The sequence below is a fragment of the Hyaena hyaena genome, unplaced genomic scaffold, assembly GCF_003009895.1.
Source record: "Hyaena hyaena isolate Hyena2069 unplaced genomic scaffold, ASM300989v1 scaffold_522, whole genome shotgun sequence".
Classification (NCBI taxonomy): domain Eukaryota; kingdom Metazoa; phylum Chordata; class Mammalia; order Carnivora; family Hyaenidae; genus Hyaena; species Hyaena hyaena.
The window spans coordinates 759,354-778,971 of NW_024081156.1; the positions used below are offsets into that span (position 1 = coordinate 759,354).

Here is a 19,618-nt window from a genome sequence, read left to right on the forward strand (position 1 = left end):
TACAAAGTTTGTCTCAATTTAACATGCTTTCTGATGTTTTGAATGTTGAAGTTTTACTGCTTTGGAAAATAATTAAACCAAGGAAAGTCTTGAAATAAAATTAAGGTTGCTAGCACAGAAAATATAATTATTATTGAATAAAAATGTACTTTTTATCACCACGAGGTACCAGGGTATGAAATTTATCATCAGAATTTTTAGATACTTTGGCAAGAGTACTATTTTAACACAAGTAGCATCAAGGAACTATAATGGGAAAAAAATGGAATTGGTAATGAAGTCCTCCATTCTCCCATATGATGGATGAAAACCCCAAATCTTTGAAGTTGGTAAACTCCAGGAAGTAAATGTGAATCTGATCCCATCACTCCCTCCTTCTTAACCTTCTCCAGTGACTTCCTATTCTACTTGGAATCAAGTCCACCCTTCTTCCAAGGCTCACAGCAAAGTCCCAGCTATCTAATCCTTGCCTGTACCTCTGATCTTGGGTCAAGTAGGGTGGTGTTTCCTGTGAACTCCCTATGCCCCAGCCACACTGCTCTACTTACAACCCTTTCTGTCTGGAATGTTTTCCCACATTCTTAGCTTAGCTCCATCGTTTTATGAGGTTATAACCATTACCCCTCAGAGGGTCCTTTCCTGTTTCTCTTTCTTAACAGGTCTCCTCAGATTTCTTACTCCTTTGTTTCATAGAAAATGTTGCATTATAATTTACAAATGCCAATGTTTTATTTATCCCTTTGCTTGTTCTTTTTTTTTTCTCTCCCCCTTGCATCAGAATGTAATACTGAGTCCTGTTTATCATTAATGTCCCATCACCTTGCATAGGACTTGGCACATATTAGGTATTCAGTTAATATTTTTGAATGAATGGAGATCTTCCTGAGAAACATTTGTGAGTTAAACCAAATACCTTGCAGATTTTTATAAGATAAAATAGTGTAAAGAGATAAACATGCTAAGTTGATAATTCATTTATGTTTGTAATCTGTCATCTATAATATCTAAATATATTTTTCATTTTTTATTGTGGTTAAATATATATAACATAAAATTTACCATTTTAACCATTTTTAAGTGTGTAGTTAAATGGCATTAAGTGCATTCACAGGGTTGTACAACCATTCCACCATCCATCTCTAGAACTTTTTTTATCTTTCCAAACTGAAATTCTGTACCCCATAAACAATCATACTCCGATCCCCTTCCATCCAGCCACTGACAACCTTTACCTCTACTTTTTGTTTTTATGAATTGACCCGTTCTAGGGGCTTTACATGTAGAATCAAGCAGTATTTGTCCTTTTGTGATTGGCTTATTTCACTTAGCATAATAGTCTTCAAGGTTAATCCTTCTTGTAGAATGTGTCAGAATTTCCTTCCGTTTTTAAGGCTGAATAATATTCCATTGTATGTATGTATCACATTTTGTTTATTCTTTAATTCTTTGAATGGACAATTGCCCTTCTTCTACTACTTGGCTATTGTGAGCAATGCTGCTATTTATACAGGTGTACATATATCCATTTGTGTCCCTACTTTAACTTCTTTTGGGTATATGCCCAGAAGTGTAATTCCTGGGTCATATGGTAATTCTGTTTCTAATTTTTCGAGGAACCACCTTACCATTTTCCATAGTGGCTGCAGCATTTCACTTTCTTATCAGCAATGCACAAAGGTTCCAGTTTGTCTACATCCTACCCAACACTTCTTATTTTCTATTTTATTTCGTTGTTTTTAATAAAACATATACTAATGGATGTGAAACCATTACAATGAACCTCTCATTGTAGGTTTTGCTTTGCATTTTCCTAATGATTCATGATCTTGGGCATATTTTCATGTTTTTATAGGCCATTTGTATATCTTCTTTGGAGAAATGTCTATTCAAGATCTTTGCCTGGTTTTTAGTCAGGTTGTATATTTTCTGTTGTTGAACATCTAAATATTTATGTAGTAGAAAATATACTAAAATACTTAAGGCATGTCTTCTTTCTCTCTATTATTAGGGGTACAAAATATAATTTGCTAGCTCATACTACTCTGACCTTGGAAAGTGCTGAGGATAGCTTCAAGACACATAATCTGTCCATTAATGGAAATGGTGAGTACACTCTATGTATGTTATGTCAATAGATAATGTTGTGGCAGTAATACTTCCTAATTTTAATATGCTCCTCTGCAGTGGTTGTTGGCTTATCTAATGTAGGCATGCATGATTCTGTAGGTTCTTTCTAATATGTTCATTCCGTTTCCCCAAAAGAGAAAAAAATTTTATGTTTTCTTAATGCCATTTGCCAGAGATTTGTTTGTGAGGCTAGCTTAGTGAGAACAGAAAGGTTTTGTGTATTCTAGATCCTTGTCTTAGACTTGAAATTGATTACTTCAATACCCTTCTAGTTGGCTATCAAAGACCTATCTTATTTTTAAAGTTGAAATTGAGGAAGCCAACCCTTATGCTGGTAGAAACAGAGGATATAGGAGATAGGATATAGGGCTAAATTAATATTAACTGTTTTATCTCTGGATGATATTGGTAGATGTAGTTTATTGAAAAAAAATAATATAGGAAGGTGAAGAAGGGACTTAAACAATTAGAAAGGTTTGTAAAATTTAGCATGAGCATTCTCCATTCTTCCTGATTATTTTATCTATGAGGAGCAGTATAGAGTGGTAATGGTAAAGTAGTTTGGAAATATAACTTGGGTCGTTTATTTTGTCCATTTTCTGAAGCAGAATATACAAAATTATGTACTACCTTAGTTGTACTTATTGTTATGAGGATGGTGGCTCTGTACTGATGAGATAGATGATTTTACAACAATATTTTTTAAGTTTTGCACTAAAACTTACATAGGGGCACCTGGGTGGCTCAGGTCGTTAAGCATCCAACTTCAGTTCAGGTCATGATCTCACGGTTCATGGGTTCGAGCCCCACATTGGGCTCTGTGCTGATAGCTCAGATCCTGGAGCCTGTCTTTGGATTCTTTGTCTCCCTCTCTCTCTGCCCTTCCCCTACTCATGCTCTGTCTCAAAAGTAAATAAAACATTGAAAAACTTACAAAAAAATAAAACTTACATTAAAAAAGAGAAGAGTTCTTAAAATGTGAATGTACAATGTAACAAATAATTATGAGATGAATATATGCATAACTGTTTTCACGTCCAGAAAGAACATTGCCATCATTACTTCTTCTTACTTATTCTAGGTGTAAATGTGCCCTAGTTTTTATGGTATTCACTTCCTTGAATTTATTTTTGGTTTTACCACCTCTGTGTGCTTCTCTAAATAATATAGTTTATTTTTTTCTGTGTTTGAATTTTATATGGATAAAATCACATTATGTCTTCTTAGTGACTTGGTTTTTGTTCATTCGGTATGTGTATATCTTATTTCTTATAGTATTTCATTATATGATTATATCACTATATAACTCATTCAGTTACTTTTAATAGTTACAGGGTTCTTTAGGTTTATAGTTTCTTGAATCAGTTTTGGTAAGTTATATTTTTATACATATGTGTATATTTAATCTAAAATTTCAGGTTTATAAGCATTAATTTTTTCATGATAGCTTTATTGAATTTCTCCAGCACCTGTAGTGATGTTTCTCCTTTCCACCTGATACTGGCGTTTTGCATGTTCTCTGTCTTTTTATTATCATTCTTGCAGTAGGCTTGTTGGTTTTTTTTTATTCAGTGGTCTGTTCTATATATTCTAGTTATTTGTTAGAAATAATTATTGTAGTCCTATTAATTACTGTGAGAAGTCTGATAAAATCTGCTGTGATTGTAGATTTTCTAGTTCTCATAGTTATGTCTATTTTTGCTTTATATTATTTGAGCCTTTACTATTTGATACACAATTTTTAAATGGTGCATTTTCTTCTACTCTTTTACCTCAAGCTTTTCTTATCTTTATATTGTAGCTATGTCTCTTCAAACAGCATTATATACTGGATTTTAATTTTTATCCAGTTTGACAGTCTTTGTGTTTTTTAATGGAGTATTTAGTCATTTTGCATTTGATACCAAATAGTTTATAACCCATATTGTATGATATTAAATATTTATGTTTAAATCTGCCATCATATCCTGTGTTTGCTGTTGAGTCTTAATATATTTCATGGTGGCTTTTCTGTTCTTTCCTGACTTTTTAAAGGATTGATAGTTTCATCATTTCAGTTTTTCCTTGTTTGAAGTTAAGTTGTAATTCTTTTTCTCATCTTTTAGAAATTACTTCTAATAGCACTTCTAGAAATGGCATTAATCGTATATGTTAAAGTCTAAAATTAAAAGATAGTTTTACAGGGTGCCTGAGTGGCTCAGTCGATTATGTGTCCAACTGTTGATTTTGGCTCATGTCATGATTTCACAGTCCATGTGATTGAGCCCCACATCACGCACGTGCTCTCTCTCTTTCTCACACACAATAAATAAGCTTTAAAAAAAAAGAGATAGTTTTACCTTTTTCTTAGACAGTGCAAGGATTTTAGAACAGTTAAACAATTTCTCTGACCTGTGTGCTATTGTTATACATTAGAGTTCTATTTGATTTTTAATTTCACAAGATGTTTTATACATTTTATATTTACTTAGGTTTACCTAAAGTTTTTGTGCACTACTTGTATCTAATACCTTACATCTGGGATCATTTTTCTTATGCTTGAGGTATAATCCTTAAGAATTTCTTTTACTATGTTCCACTGATATCATACACCTTTGTTCTTATGTTTGAAGATGACTCTTTTTTGCTTTATTCTTGAAAGATATTTTTATAGGATATAGAATTTTGACAGTTTTTGTTTTTTCTTTTTGAATGTTAAAGATATAATTCCACTATCTTTTGGCTTCTTTTACCAGCTGTTGAAAATCATGTCAGTGTGTCACTTTTGTTAAGGTAGCTTTCTTTTCCCTTTACCTTTGGTTTTGTGAAGTTTCATTATGATATAGGTGCAGAATTTAATTTTATTTATGCTGCTTTAGGAACTCCTTTAACTTGTTGAAAGTACTGATTGGTGTCTGGGCAAAATCTCAGTTTTCCATTCAGAGAGCCTCTGCTCCATTCTCTTTTCTCCCAGCTTGCCTGTTAAACCCGTGTCGATGGTCTCACTTTATCCTCCCTGTTTGCTACCTAAATTTAGGATGTGCTTCCTGCATGCGTTGTCAATGTTATCTTTCAGATTTTTGGTGAAGAGCATGCATTGCTGTTTCATAGCCTGTGACTAATAATTCAGATGGATAGTATATTGCTATTGTTTTTTTCCTACAGTTCTCATGATGCCTCAATTCCTTGCATTTTGGGTTATCTTCATACACTTGTCATTAAAATTAAAAGTTTACATACAGGAATGAATTGATGCAGGCACCTGGAGGAACTATCATTCGGGGCCCACTTTATCCAAAGATCATGTCTGAGTTTTTCTGGACCTCTTTTATCCCCACTTCTAGGTACTGAGAATCCTAGGCAGCAAGGCTGGTTCATTTCTGGTTCACCTCCACCCTGTTGGTGGTTCCTTTGGGATATCAGCCTAGCAGGGGGAGGATCTCCCATTAAACCAGTTACATTTTTCAGGCCCTAGACTTTGACTTCTGTTCAGCTTCCTCATCTTGCAGGATCATTAAATCATAAACTCAGACTTGCTGGGATTGGCAAATGCTCTCAGGACAAACACAGCGTCTGTGCTCACTTAACTCACTGGTTCTTATCAGATTTGTACTGGTCTTGTTACCTTTTTGTTGCTCTTGGAAGAAATTTTAAATAAATTTGATACAGCATTTTCAGTAGTTTTCAGTGGGAAGATTGGTCTGCACAATCTCCTTACTCAAAATTTGAAGTCTGCAGTAGTGTTAACATTACCAATTTTATCACAAAATCTGGTAGATGAAGTTTATTGTCATTTCAACTTGTGTCAGTTTTCTGGAATTATCAATATTGCCATCATATGTTGAGTGTCTGTTATATGTCAGACAGTGTTCTAGGAAATATTCAGCTTTGAAAAAGAAGGAAATTCTGCAATATGTGACAACATGGATGCCCCTTGAGAACATCACGCTTACTGGAATAGCCGGTCACAGAAGGACCCTTTATGGTTCCCCTTATGTGAGGTGTCTACATAGGCAAATTCAAAGAAGCACAGGGTAGAATTGCACTTACCGGGGGAAAGGAGTTGCTAATTAACAGGTATAAAATTTCAGGTATGCAAGATGAATAGGTTCTAGAGACCTGCTATACGACCTGCTATACGTATTGTGCATTTAAAAATCTGTTAAGACGAGAGGCGCCTGGGTGGCTCAGTTGGTTGAGTGTCCGACTCTTGATTTTGACTCAGGTCATGATCTCACAGATTGTGAGTTTAAACGCCGCATTGGACTCTGCTGATAGTGCAGAGTCTGCTTGGGATTCTCTCTCTGCTTCTCCCTCTGCCTGTCCCTTGCTCTTTTGTACATGTGCTTTTTCTCTCTAAATAAACTAAAAAAAATCTGTTAAGAGGATAAATCTTCTGTTAGGTGTTTTTACCTCAATAAAATGTAAATAAGTAAACACTTTTAAGCAGTTTTCATTCCTAGTGTCTGTGGGATGTATCTGTAAAGGAAGCATTACCATGAAGTGATTAGTGGTGTGGACTGTGGTGTCATCAGCCTTGGACTCAGATTCTGGTTCCAGCACAGGCTAGTTCTGTGACCTTCACAAGTTCTTCATTTTATCGTCATGTACACTTTACAGATGGGCAAATTGCAGCCTAGAGGACATAGCATGCTAGGTCATGTAGCTAGAAAGTGGGTGAGCCAGACTTTAAATAATCCAGGACAGGCTGTATTCTGCTATGCTTTCTGGTCAGGGATGATGATTAAAGCACCTAAAGACTCAAAATACTATCCATGTATGCATAATGGAATTGATGATGAAAGGCCCCATTCTTTCAACCAAATCGCCTGCAAAGTTGTGGAAAAGAATACAGTTTATAAAGGAAGCATTAATTTTAGCAGTGATTCCTCAGTTGTCTTCAGTGTTCTGTAAGATATTACTAGATTCTTATTCAATAAAATACTCATGGGTAGATCCGCATGGACCCTATGTGGTATGGCTCTTTTTTTAGAGAAATTCAATACAGACTCACAGACTAAAGATTGTGAGAAGACCTGTGCTAGAAGGGGGGTGATGGGCATGGAGGAGGGCACTTGTGGGGATGAGCACTGGGTGTTATATGGAAACCAACTTGACAATAAACTATAAAAAAAAAAGAAAAGAAAAAAAGAACACTAACACCCAAAACTGTGGGCACTGGGGCTTGTGGACTCCACAGAAGAAAGTTAAAGAAACAATAACCCATGTGCCTAACTCTTTGTAGTAGTTATATTCCTAGAATGTGTGGTGAATTAAAATCTTGTAAATCAGTCCTATTTGGAAAAAAAAGAAATATTCTAATTTAAAGGAAACAATTTTATGCAGGAAAAAAAGCCACCATCAAATTTATGCATTAATATAAATCTATGTTAATACGTTGGGTTTTCCTGAATAAAGTTTTGTCAGTGTCTGTAAAGACGATAGGAAGTGACTATATTTTCTAAAATTTATAACGCAGTTTTATTATTCCTGATAATTGAAAGGAAAAGCTAAAATGGTATCTTCATCATCAAGAAATTTTTATTCTTTTTATAAAACAATGAAACCATACTGTGAAGATTGACTCACAGGGAACTAAGATGTTATCTGGATTCTTTCCCTTGCCTGTTTTGTTTTTGTTGTTGCTGTCAATTTCAAACACCATTTTGTTCCCCATTTGAAACTGCAAATGAATTAGATAAAATCTTTAAGTAGTGGAAAGTCAAATTGCTTTTTTTCACTTCCGGTTTCATTTCATCTTGTCCTAATGTCACCCTTGGTTAGAAAAGAAGAATTAAGTATTTGGATTAGATATGTTGTGCAGGGATGGAGACATCACTGAAAATGGAAAGGGCATGATCTGGGGAGTGAGACTGCCCTGGATGTGAAATGATGGGAAGCCGCTATGTGACAGACACCATGATAGATGCCATTTCCACATTATTTGATTTTCACAACCCTCCTACTTAAGATGGGTAGTATTTTTAAACATGAAGACTTAGTCCTCAGCTGGGTTAAATGACTAGATGGATGTCATGTTTCTTGTCAGAGACTGCTTCTTCCACAGTGGTCGTCAGCTGTAAAGAGACCTTGGTCAGAAGGGACAGGTGATTACAGAGTAGATGGCAAGGGGTCTGCAGAAAAATGAATTCTATATCTAGTATCCCTTTCCAAGGACTGTCATCAGAAGGAAATTATTTTTCTCTACATACTATGAAATCTAAACTTTACTGGAGAAATCTAAATTTTACTGGAGAAGCACATTGTTAAAAGTGGTAGTTTCCAGGATACATTAGTGATTAGACAAACTTTATGAACTTGTCTGAAAAACTAATCATCATTTATGATTCTATTTTTTAACAAAGTGCATCCTAGCTTAAAAATAACTAGCTTACAGATATTTAGAACATAAGCCATCTATAAATCTAGGATTGCTACATAAAGAAATTTGCTTTCAAAGTTTAAATTCATAAATCACAAAGTTGAGTTCAGATGTTTTACTCAGATGCCTGCTTTTATAGAATTTTTATTTCATTTCCTGCCTGTTTTAGAAAAGGAACTTCTCCTGTATCTATTTATTTATGCCTGTGTTTTAGAATCATTGCCTGTGTTCTATTTATGCATTTATTTCTCCGAGGTCAAACCCTTATTTCTGAAAGATAGCAGCTTTACCAAGATATTAATAAACAGATTTGAACAGTCCCAGACAATTTGTTGTGCTCTACTCTTAATAATGAGCAGGCAGGTTGTTAAAATTTTTTTTTGTTTTCCTTTGTATACTTTATTTAGGCACATCTTTTTCATGTAACTGATGTACCAAACCTTGGTATGGTATCTATATATAATAGTATTTTTACCAAAAAATGTTTTATTTTCCAGAGGTATTAAGACTTTTGTGTCAATAACCATAACAATCAATGGCTAGCGATTTTATGGGTATTACCAACAGGGATGCAGTGAAAACTTTGAAAATCATTTTTGTGTGTTCCATTGTGGGGGAAGGGCCACATATTGGGTTTTTACTTATACCCTGATATACAGAGTAAATTATGCAATGCTTTCTTTCCATGCAGATGTGAAGGCTATATGCCTACTTACACACTACATTAAAGGAGTATCTTAATGTTTTTTGAAAGTTTGAAAGAACTTTTTGAAACAATTGCAAACTTACAGAAAAGTTACAAGTTAAATGTCAAGATCTTTTTCCCAAAAAAATATGAGAGCAGTTTACATGATTCTCCATTGCCATCAAATATGTTAATATAGATTTCCTACTAATAGGACATTAGTTACATCACTACCACTATCCAAGTCAGTAAATGAATGTTAGCACATTACTACCATTTAATCATCAATCTCTATAAAATAAAGTGTTGCTCACTGTCCCAATAATGTTTTATGACAGAAGGATCCAGTGCAGAATCATCCATTGCATTTGATTATCATGCTTCTTTTAGTTTCTTTCAAATTGCACCATTTCAAATTCTGTCTTTTCCTGGCATTCATAACCTTCACATTAAAATTTTTTTTATAATGTTTATTTATTTATTTTGAGAGAGAGAAAAAGAGCAGGGAAGGGGCAGAGAAAGAGACAGAGAATTCTAGCAGGCTCCATGCTGTCAGTGCAAAGCCTGACATAGGGCTTGAACCACTGAATTATGAGATCAGGACCTGAGCTGAAATCAAGAGTCAGTTAACCAACTGAACCCCCAGATGGTCCAATAACCTTGATATTTTTAAGCATCATAGTCAGTTATTTTGCAAAAGGTCCCTAAATTTGGGTTTATCTGATGTTTTCTTGGGATAAGATTTGGGATATGCATCTTGGGCAGGAATATCACAGAAGTGATCCTGAGTTCTTACTGATTTCTGTCAAGTGGCGTGTAATTTTGATTCATCCCATTACTGGTAATTTTTACTTTGATCACTTGGTTAGTGTGGTGTCTGCCCAGCTTCTCTACTGTAAAGTGTCTCTTTTGTTTCCCCTTTGAAAGAACTTTTAATATATATTTTTGTGGAGGAAGGGGGTGCCTTGAAACTATGTAAGTGTATGTCTTCCTGATCTTTCAATTTATTCATTTATTTATATCAATATGGGCTCATGTTTTCCTATTTTATTGAATGTTAATATCATTGCTTGTTTTAAGATTCAAGTTTTCCCCAATTAGGCCAATGGGAACACATTCAAGAAGGGTTCTGTTGTCTTTTTTGACAATATTCTCATCATTCATCAAGTACTTCCTTGCTTTATGGCATAAAACAAGGTATTTCAGATTCATCCTGTACTTTCCTTGCCCCAGTCATGGAATCAGTCATTTTTTAGAGGAATGCTGGTTCCTTTTGATGGAAATAATATTTAGAAGACATGATCTGGGTTCTAGGTGTATTCACTGCTATCAGAGTGGTACTGTTAGAGTACCACTGTGGCTTTCCACAGGCCCTCTCAGAGGACACAGGTGCACACAGGCTTATATATTTGTTCTGTATTTCCTAATCTTTATATGTTGGAAAACGTGAGTCCATACCAGTGCATCCAGTTCTTATCTAACAGCACAGAGTTCGTTCTACATGTTTGTAACTCCTTTTTCTGACAGGAAGAAATCCATCTTCTGTTACCTTTAATGCATTTTCTTCTTTGATTGGTCTTCCTGAAAGCACCCATTCTTTTACCTCCCATGAATAGATGCTCTCTTCTCCTTGCTGGAGCCTCATTCTAGGCTGCCCCTGTCCCATGTCCCTCCTTGCTGAGGCTCACACAGTTCACACAGGCCTTTACCCCAGGCTTTAAGTTCCCCTGCCTGGCTGCCCTCTCCGTGACCTCATGTGGACACCCTCCTCAGCCGGCCTGTGCTCTGACACCCCATGCCCACTGCCTCTATTCTCAGATGCCCTTCTCACTGGGCTCTGACACACTTTTCTGGGTCACTAAACGTGTGGATTGTGTCCCCGCTGCTCATAGACTCCGACTGCCATGGCTGAGTCACCTGCCAAATGTGCACACTCTCCTTACTCTTTGGGTTCTGACACCTCACACTGGGCAGCCATACCATGTAGGCACTCTCATCACTCTGCTTGGGCCTTGACTTCCCACACCAGGCCACCCCCTGAAGAGAAATCCCCCATGGGCTGTGCCGCATGTCGTCCATCTTCCTCAGCCCATTCAGGCTCTGACACCTGGTGCCTGGTGGCTCTCTTACCCTCCCTATCCTGCCTGGCTCCGGCACTGGGCACAGGTGCCGGTGGGTGTGGGCTCCACCTAGTGACTTACAACTAAACTGTTCAGTAAGAGAAGGGGAAGAGGAATGGCCAAGAGGCTTATTAAAGTATTATCTTGAAATTGTCCTCTGAAATGTTATATTCAGAGGATCACTTTGCTAGCTATTATAATGAAAATCAGAACAAAAAGTAGAATTTGACATATAAGAATCATTTTATTAGAATGTTTTTTATTTTAAATTAGTTTACTTATATGCCCTGAACTACCTTCATTTGTTAAATACTTTAAGATCAAACAAGAGATCAAAAGACTAAAAGTTCCACATCTATTCTGGGTGAAAACATTTATAAGCTATCAGTTTAATATCATCCTGTCCTGTCTACTTTCTCATATTTGATTTTTTCATTAACTATGGCACTGGTATTTGAGTAGGATGAACCTTTATGTATGTTCTTATACAAAGCAAAAAAATTTCAAAAAGGAAAAAAAATAGAAATGTATTATGACCTCAGATAAACATGTTTATAACTTGATTTTTTTTTTCTATCTTGTTTAAATAGAGGAGTCTTCATTTTGGCTTCCCTTATATGGCAACATGTGCTGCCGACTAGTCGCCCAGCCAGCTTGTATGGCTGAGGATGCATTTGCAGGATTTCTTAATCAGCAGGTTGGAGGACTTTAAATATCCTACAATTATAGCTACAGTCTAGATCTTAATGTACTGGCAGTTTAGTCTTCTGATAATGAAAAGTATTATTTTTAAAGCCTTCCTTTAAATGACTGTTTTCTCAGTGTTCGGCATAGTGGGGGTGAGAAGGTGGGAAGGGGAGGGGTCTAAGGTGGTTTTGATGGCTTAAGGAGCCATCTCCAGGTCCCTCTGCCTCATAAGGGCAGTGGTGGGATAATTGCAGCAGAGGACCCCTTGTGGAAGCAGATGAGGGCTGCTCCACACCTTTGATAGGAGGCCTTCCTGGCCTACAGCTTTTGGCACACTTAAGGCCTCTGGGCTTCCAAAGCTGCTTCTGTGCCACCTACTCCTGATTTATTTATAACCATAGTTATTTATATGCAGTAAATAATTAATTATGGGCTTCAATGAATCAATACCTTTTCTTAAAAGATTCCATTAAGAGGAAAGGAAATTTGCATTCTTATAGGGGAGTCACCATTTTCCAGTATTCTGAGAACAAACAGTAAGGGAAAATTATATTTTGAGTATTGAGTTATTTTTATAATTTTTTGAGTCATTAGATGGATTGCTGTGGAATTTGAAGCACTAATTTTTAATAGACTAGCTTTTCTAAAACTGCATTGATTTATGATTCCATATGTGTAAAAGTTATGTGGTAATCATTACCTCCATTTGCTTAATGCTTTTGAGAATTCCAAACCTTTCTTCTGTGATATTAACTTACTCTTTGATTTTAGACTACTGACTTATTGTACATTAAATTAATGGGTAACTCTATCACATTAAAATATTTTTTTAAACTAACATAACTTTGGTGATTTAAGTATTTTGTTGAATTTAATGTTAAGATGATAAATAATGATTAAGGTTGATGGTTGCTTGACTCTTTTTCAGCAAATGGTGGAAAACCTGATTAGTTGGAGAAGGTTGTACTGTGTTTTAAGAGGGGGTAAACTCTATTGTTTTTATACCCCAGAAGAAATTGAAGCCAAAGTGGAACCAGCTTTGGTAGTGTCCGTTAACAAGGTAAATAAAATGCTATTTTGAAAATAATGACATAACATTTTATAAAGTTTGTTCTTTTCTATACAATTTACCTTATTGCCATCTTATGAAGAAAAGTGAGTTCATAAAGATAAATTAATCTTCTTATTTTTCTTCTATTACAGAGCTTATCTGGTAAAGGAAATACAGTATATTTCCTAAGAAAACATAGTAATTGGAAATCTATACCAGTAAATAGGTTTTAAAGCAGAGAATGTAACTCCACATTAACAGGATATTTAAATTTTTCATGAATTTATTTAAGAGATAATATAAACATAAACTGTTAGCTCATGTTACAGTGATGCTTTTTCTAGAAAGTTAGTATTCAGATGAACCCATAAAAAGATATTCCTGAGTGTACTTCCTGATTTCTTAGGGGAATGATGGGCAGTTGTCCAACCTTCTGTCAGAACAGGAAAGCCTGATCTCTCTCTCTCTCTCTCTCTCTCACACACACACACACACACACACACACACACCATGATCTTAAATTTATCTTCATCTATTACCTCAGTCTAGTGTTTATTAGAGGGTCCCCCTGCCCCCTGTTTTGGCATTCCTACTCTAAAGAGACTTTTTTTTTTTAATGCTTTTTTATTTATTTTTGAGAGTCAGAGAGAGACCGCGCAAGCAGGGGAGGGTCAGAGAGAGATACAGAATCTGAAGACAGGCTCCAGGCTCTGAGCTAGCTGTCAGCACAGAGCCCGACGCAGGGCTTGAACCCAGGAACTGTGAGATCATGACCTGAGCTCAAGTCGGATGCTTAAGTGACTGAGCCACCCAGGCGCCTCTTGGCATTCCTACTCTAGAGCACTGTGATGGCATTTCTAGAGCAGAATATCATGTTTTCTGTCCATAGACCATACTTAGTTGTTTCTAGTTGTTTTACTTTGCTTGCTTTTGCTTTTGGAGTGGTTGAATTGAAGTATCTGGTAAAATATGAGCCATCACATCTGTTAACTGTACATGTTCTGCCTGACTTGAAATTATCTTTTGAAAAAACGTCAAGTTGAATGTCTTGAAAATCATGTGGATACTAGTTTGCTAATCTATAAAGACTTGAGTTAATTTCTGTGATCGTTTCCAATAATAACATTGAGTCTGTTTCTATACTGCTTCTAGAAATTATACTGCTTTTGCTTCTTTTATACTGCTTTTCTTTTTTTAATTTTTAAAATTTACATCCAAGTTAGTTAGCATATAGTGCAACAATGATTTCAAGAGTAGATTCCTTAATGTCCCTTACCCATTTAGCCCATCCCTCCTCCCACAATCCCTTTTTCTTAAAGGAAATTCTTCAGTGAGACCTTTTCAATTAAGTGCACTTAATTGATCTGTTTTCTATTTTAGAAAGATTAGTGTTGCTCTTAAATACTATACTTCAACATTATAACATGGTGAATTTATTTTAGTTTAGATAATTAGGTTGGTTTCTGAAAAGTATATTTTTATTGGAAAATTGATATATTTTTCATTACTTGCCAATTTTATGTTTTGTTTTGTTTATGCAATGTCCACTTTTCCTGGTCAGATGTGCAGAAAAGTTGGAAGAATAGAATAACAAACACCTGTATACTTTTCACCTAGAGTCTTCAGCTTTTGCTAATATTTTACCATATTTGCTTTCTCTTTAGATAGTTTGAGATTATTTTCAGAACCATTTGAAAGTAAGTAGCTGACAGCATAATGTTTCACCTAAAAATAAGGACATTTCCTTCATAACCATCTTATTTATCACACTCAAGAAATTTATTGTTGGTAAAATAATATCTAATATGTAGAGCAGATTGTCCCAACTGTCCCTACAGTGTTCCATTTGTACTTATTGTTTCATCCAAGACCCCCCATCAAGGAGCATAGACTGCAGCTGGTCACCAGGTCTTTTATTTCCTTTTTACCTAAATTGGACCCATCACTCATTGCCTGTTTTTCTTTTTTTTGTCTTTTATTATACTGACATTTTGGGAAAATCCAGGCTAGTCCCTAAGTCTGTTTTTGACTAATTGTTTCACTGGATTCAGGTAAATATTTTTGGCAAGAGTTCTGCATAGGTGATTTTATCTAACCTGTTTTTCACTAGGCAGCTAGGTAGTGAAAAATGGAATTTTTTTTTTCTCACACGTTGTGCTATGGAATGTGGATAGTCAGGTAGCAAATTAAAATGTAATCTAGACAGATGATATTTTTAAATTCATTTATTTTATTTGAAAACAGTCTTCAAGATATTAATTTTATCTTATCAGTCCTTTATGTTAGAGCAGGTTAAGTCAGCCCTGTTTTATAGGTATGTTATTTCTGTTTTACAAGTGAAGAAACAGACTCACAGATCAGATAGAACTTGTCTAGCTAGTAAGTAAAATTACATGGCTCACTGTTTTTCTGTTTCCTTACAGACATACTGCTAGACTAGATTTGGAAGGCAAAATTAGACATTTTCCTATCTCTGTAGCCACTCTGAATAAGTTATGAGAGTAAAAAGCAGCTCTGAAGTGAGGTTCTGAGTCTGAAGCCACAGTTACTACCTATCTATAGGCAATGGCTTGGGCATATATTGACTCTTTACCATTTAAAGTTAAGAGGTGGTTGTAATGGAACCCCTCTTACTGTAACCAGTGTATCTATATTTTCTTGTCTGATGACAAGGGTGTAATTCCAAAAAAGCAGTTAACAGTGTTTACATGGTCCAGCTGAGTTGACCTTTTTTCAACTGACTCATTTTTCCTTGTAGTAATAAAAGCTGATGGCCTGGTGACTGATGGGATTCTGTAGTCAATCAACTTCATTCTTAAGATGACTGGAATCACCATATTTAGAAATCCCAGTGGTGGTTCCACAATTGACCATTACAAATTCGCAGGAAAATGATTAATCTAGTAATTTCTATAACCTCAGCCTTAGACTTGGGGACGATATGGGCTATGTTTGACCCTGACGACTGATGACATAAACTGTCATTGTGCATGACTTTCATCTAAAGCACAAAAGAGAATTTTAAGATTAAACCATGAGGTAAGGGTTAGATTGAGAAGATTAATGTAATTTAGTTGCTGATCTTGAAGATTAAACTGATAACAAAGTCTTCCATTCTCTAGCTTTGTGATATTGCTATCCTCATTGTCTCCAGGGCTGATTCCTGCCCTTTCTCTGCAGCAGCTTTTCTGTTTGCAGTTTCTACTTCTACATCATGCTTCTTTTGAACCCTTCCATTTACTTGAAAACTTCACTTTTAACAGTAAATGCCTTGGTCTCCTTATTTAAATATGATGATCGCAGTCAAGAATTCAATTTGTAACTTCTATAAACCTGGCCATTATGTAGTTATATCTCCTATTAAAGTAATTTTTATCTATTTTTTTCAACTTAGAAAATTATTCAAATCTATAGAAAAGTTGAAGCACTACTATAGTGACATTTTCATATCACCTAGATTTAACAGTTACCATTGTTGTCCTCTTTATCTCTTTTTTTTCTTTTTGTGGGGAGTTTAAATTCTTTAAAGAAATTTTTTTTAATGTTTATTTTTGGGAGAGAGAGAGTGTGAGTGGGCAAGGGGTAGAGAGAGCGAGAGAGACACAGAATCTGAAGCAGGCACCAGTCTCTGAGCTGTCAGCACAGGGCTGGATGTGGAGCTCAAACCCAGGAACCGTGAGATCATGACCTGAGCTTAAGTCAGATGCTTAACCAATTGATCCACCCAGGCACCCTATAAACTCTTTATATTTAGTTTTTAATTTGCTTTATGATGATATAGTTTACATAAAATAAAAATTCACCAATTATAAGTATACAATTTGATAATTTTGACAAATAATATATAGTTGTAATCATTACTACAATCAATATTGGATTATAGGTTTTTTTTAAGCTTTTTTTTGAGAACATTTAAGTTGTACTCTCTTAGTAAATTTCAGTCACACAGAAGTGCTATCAGCTATAGTCACCCTCAGACCTTATTTATCTTACAGCTGTAAGTCTATAATGTCTCTGATGTATATTTTTTGCCGACCCATAAGTCTCCAACATTGAGACTTTATCCCTGAATACTTCAACCTGCAACTCTTAAAAATAGGAGCCTCTAAAAAAAGTGTGTTGGGTAGATGAAATTACAATACCATTATCATGGCTAACCAAATTGACAATAATTCTCTTATATCAGCTAACACCCAGTCCATATTCAAATTTCCCCATTTTCCCTAAAGTGTCCTTTTAGCTTTTACTTTCAATCTAGGAATGTTCAAGCATTGTGTATTCTTCTAAACTGTAAATTGGGTCTAGAGGTTTGATTAGATTCATTCTAAACATTATTTACAAGCATATTTCATGCATAATGACAAATGCTTTCCAGGGCATTCTGTTCAAGGGCATATGATGTCAGGTTGTCTCATTATTGGCATTGCCACATTCAATGACTTGGTTAAGGTGGTGACCACCAACTGTCCCTAGCATAAAGATAAGCCTTCTTCTTTCCTATTAGCAAGTAGTCAATGAGGTGATAGTCTGGCATTGTGTGAATATCTTTGTTGTCCAGTAGTCTTTCACATAATGGTTTGAGTGACCAGATTGCTCTTGTCTGAATTGGTTGTTACACTGGAGATTGCGTATGTTGTTCTCACAATATCCTTCATTCTACATGTATTAGCTGGCATTCTTTTATAAAGAAGGACTTTTTCCTCATCAAGTGGAAATGAATTCCAGTCTCTCCTGAAAAGGCAGGAGGATAAAACCTTACTGTTTTAATGCCCAATTTTCAGAGTAAGGAGTTCATATTTTGGTCTTGTGTTGATACTGGCAGTATGTATTGGAGTGGCATTACTTCCTCCAGCCGAAGCAAATGAGTGTTGTGTCTGTTGTGCTCCCCCCATATTAATGGTAAACTCATAGATTTTATTTATTCAATGTTTTAAATTATTTGATTTTCAAATATAAGGTAGGTATTTTAGTTGTTTGACTTACTTTGGAAATTTCTATGGGATACATGTTAAACAGGACCTTTGATAAATGTCAGCTTCGTATTTTCTGATAAATAGAGCAGGTAAGCACCAAATAAAAGTTTTAAGAAGGCTTTTGTTTCAGTTTTTAGTATATTTTCAATTCTATGTCTCTAACCTCTTTTTATGCCTAATAATGCTAAATATTAAATACAAATCAAAGTTCTTTTTTCTCTTGGCTGTCTTTCTTCTTAACTCATGATTTAGAAAATAATAATTTTGCTTAATGCTACTTTAAAAATTATGGAAAATCATAAATTTTGCAGTTGCTAAAGTATATAAACAATAGTTCTGTTATTTTGATCACAGGATCTGTTCTTTAACTGTATTTTTTGTTCTTCTAAATGGCATTTCCTATAAAGCTAAGCCAATTTAGTAATTTTCATAGGGAGCTATCTGTGGAAATAGTCACATTAAGGAAAGAAAGGCCTAAGCTATTCCCCTCTTCTTTTCAATCCAAATTTGAAAGGATGCTTTACTTCAGAGTGATTGCTTCAGCTTCAGAAAACTTCACAATTAATGTTGTTGAGCAAGACATTACCAATAAGGGACTTACCAGAGCCACTGAATCTTCTATACATTGTAGAAAACATTTTATTAGCCAGTTTTATCCACTGCCGGTGAGGTGAGTAGCGGAATGGAAAAGTGGTTTGGGTCTTTGAGATCAAAAGTATTTTCTTGATTTAAATACTACACATCACTTCAATTTAATGAATAATAAAATTTGTACTAAACATATCAATATCACTACTTGGTCTGATAGACCTTTGTTAAATTGTCTTGAAATTGCTTTTAACCATCACATTTGTCATGGAACCTAGTAAGCAAAATTATTATGAAGCACATGGAATTTTTTTTCTGATTACGTTAGTCGTTTAATGTCTCAATCCTGTTAACTATTTAGATTGTCGTTTAATAAATACAGCAAAAATAATTACTTAAGGCTTTTCCTTTAGGAGTTTACATCTGATTTCATTGACATGAATTGAAAATAATTATATCACACTTATATTAATCCTTCCTAATGCTTAGTTTGATTTATGGTTATCATTTATGTATTTCAAACATTCCTTGCCAAATATTGTGACAGTATACTTTCTTTGTCATTAGAATATATATAAGGTCTAAAGCTTGTTTTTCACCAGCAACATTTTGTCTTCATTCCTGATTAACAAGACTTTAAACTAAACACCTTTCAAAGAACTTACTTATTCTTGACAACATGTTTTGAGGAAGCTGTGAGTGAAATAATATTATCTCAGCATTCCAGGTAGGAAAGCAGGCACTTAGTTCTTTATACTTGTATTTTATTTTTAATTTGGGGAGGGGAAATTTAAAGTTAATCTTTAAAGAGAATAATAGAAATAAACTTGTCCAGGGGCACCTGGGTGGCTCAGTCGGTTAAGTGTCTGACTTTGGCTCAGGTCATGGGTTTGAGCCCCAGGTAGGGTTCTGTGCTGACAGCTAACTCAGAGCCTGGAGCCAGTTTCAGATTCTGTGTCTCCCTCTCTCTCTGACCCTCCCCTGCTCACACTGTCTCTCTCTCTCAGAAATAAATAAAGCATTAAA

The 19,618-nt window shown here is 35.2% G+C and overlaps 1 protein-coding gene across 1 annotated transcript in view; it reads left to right on the plus strand.

Moving 5' to 3' along the window:
- The window catches only part of RTKN2 (rhotekin 2), a 70,209-nt gene that overhangs the window by 36,438 nt on the left and 14,153 nt on the right, over positions 1-19,618 (plus strand). The window contains exons 7-9 of the mRNA XM_039255368.1: positions 2,009-2,103; positions 11,884-11,990; positions 12,909-13,040. Coding sequence (XP_039111299.1) covers positions 2,009-2,103; positions 11,884-11,990; positions 12,909-13,040 — 334 coding nt within the window. The remainder of the gene's footprint in view (positions 1-2,008; positions 2,104-11,883; positions 11,991-12,908; positions 13,041-19,618) is intronic.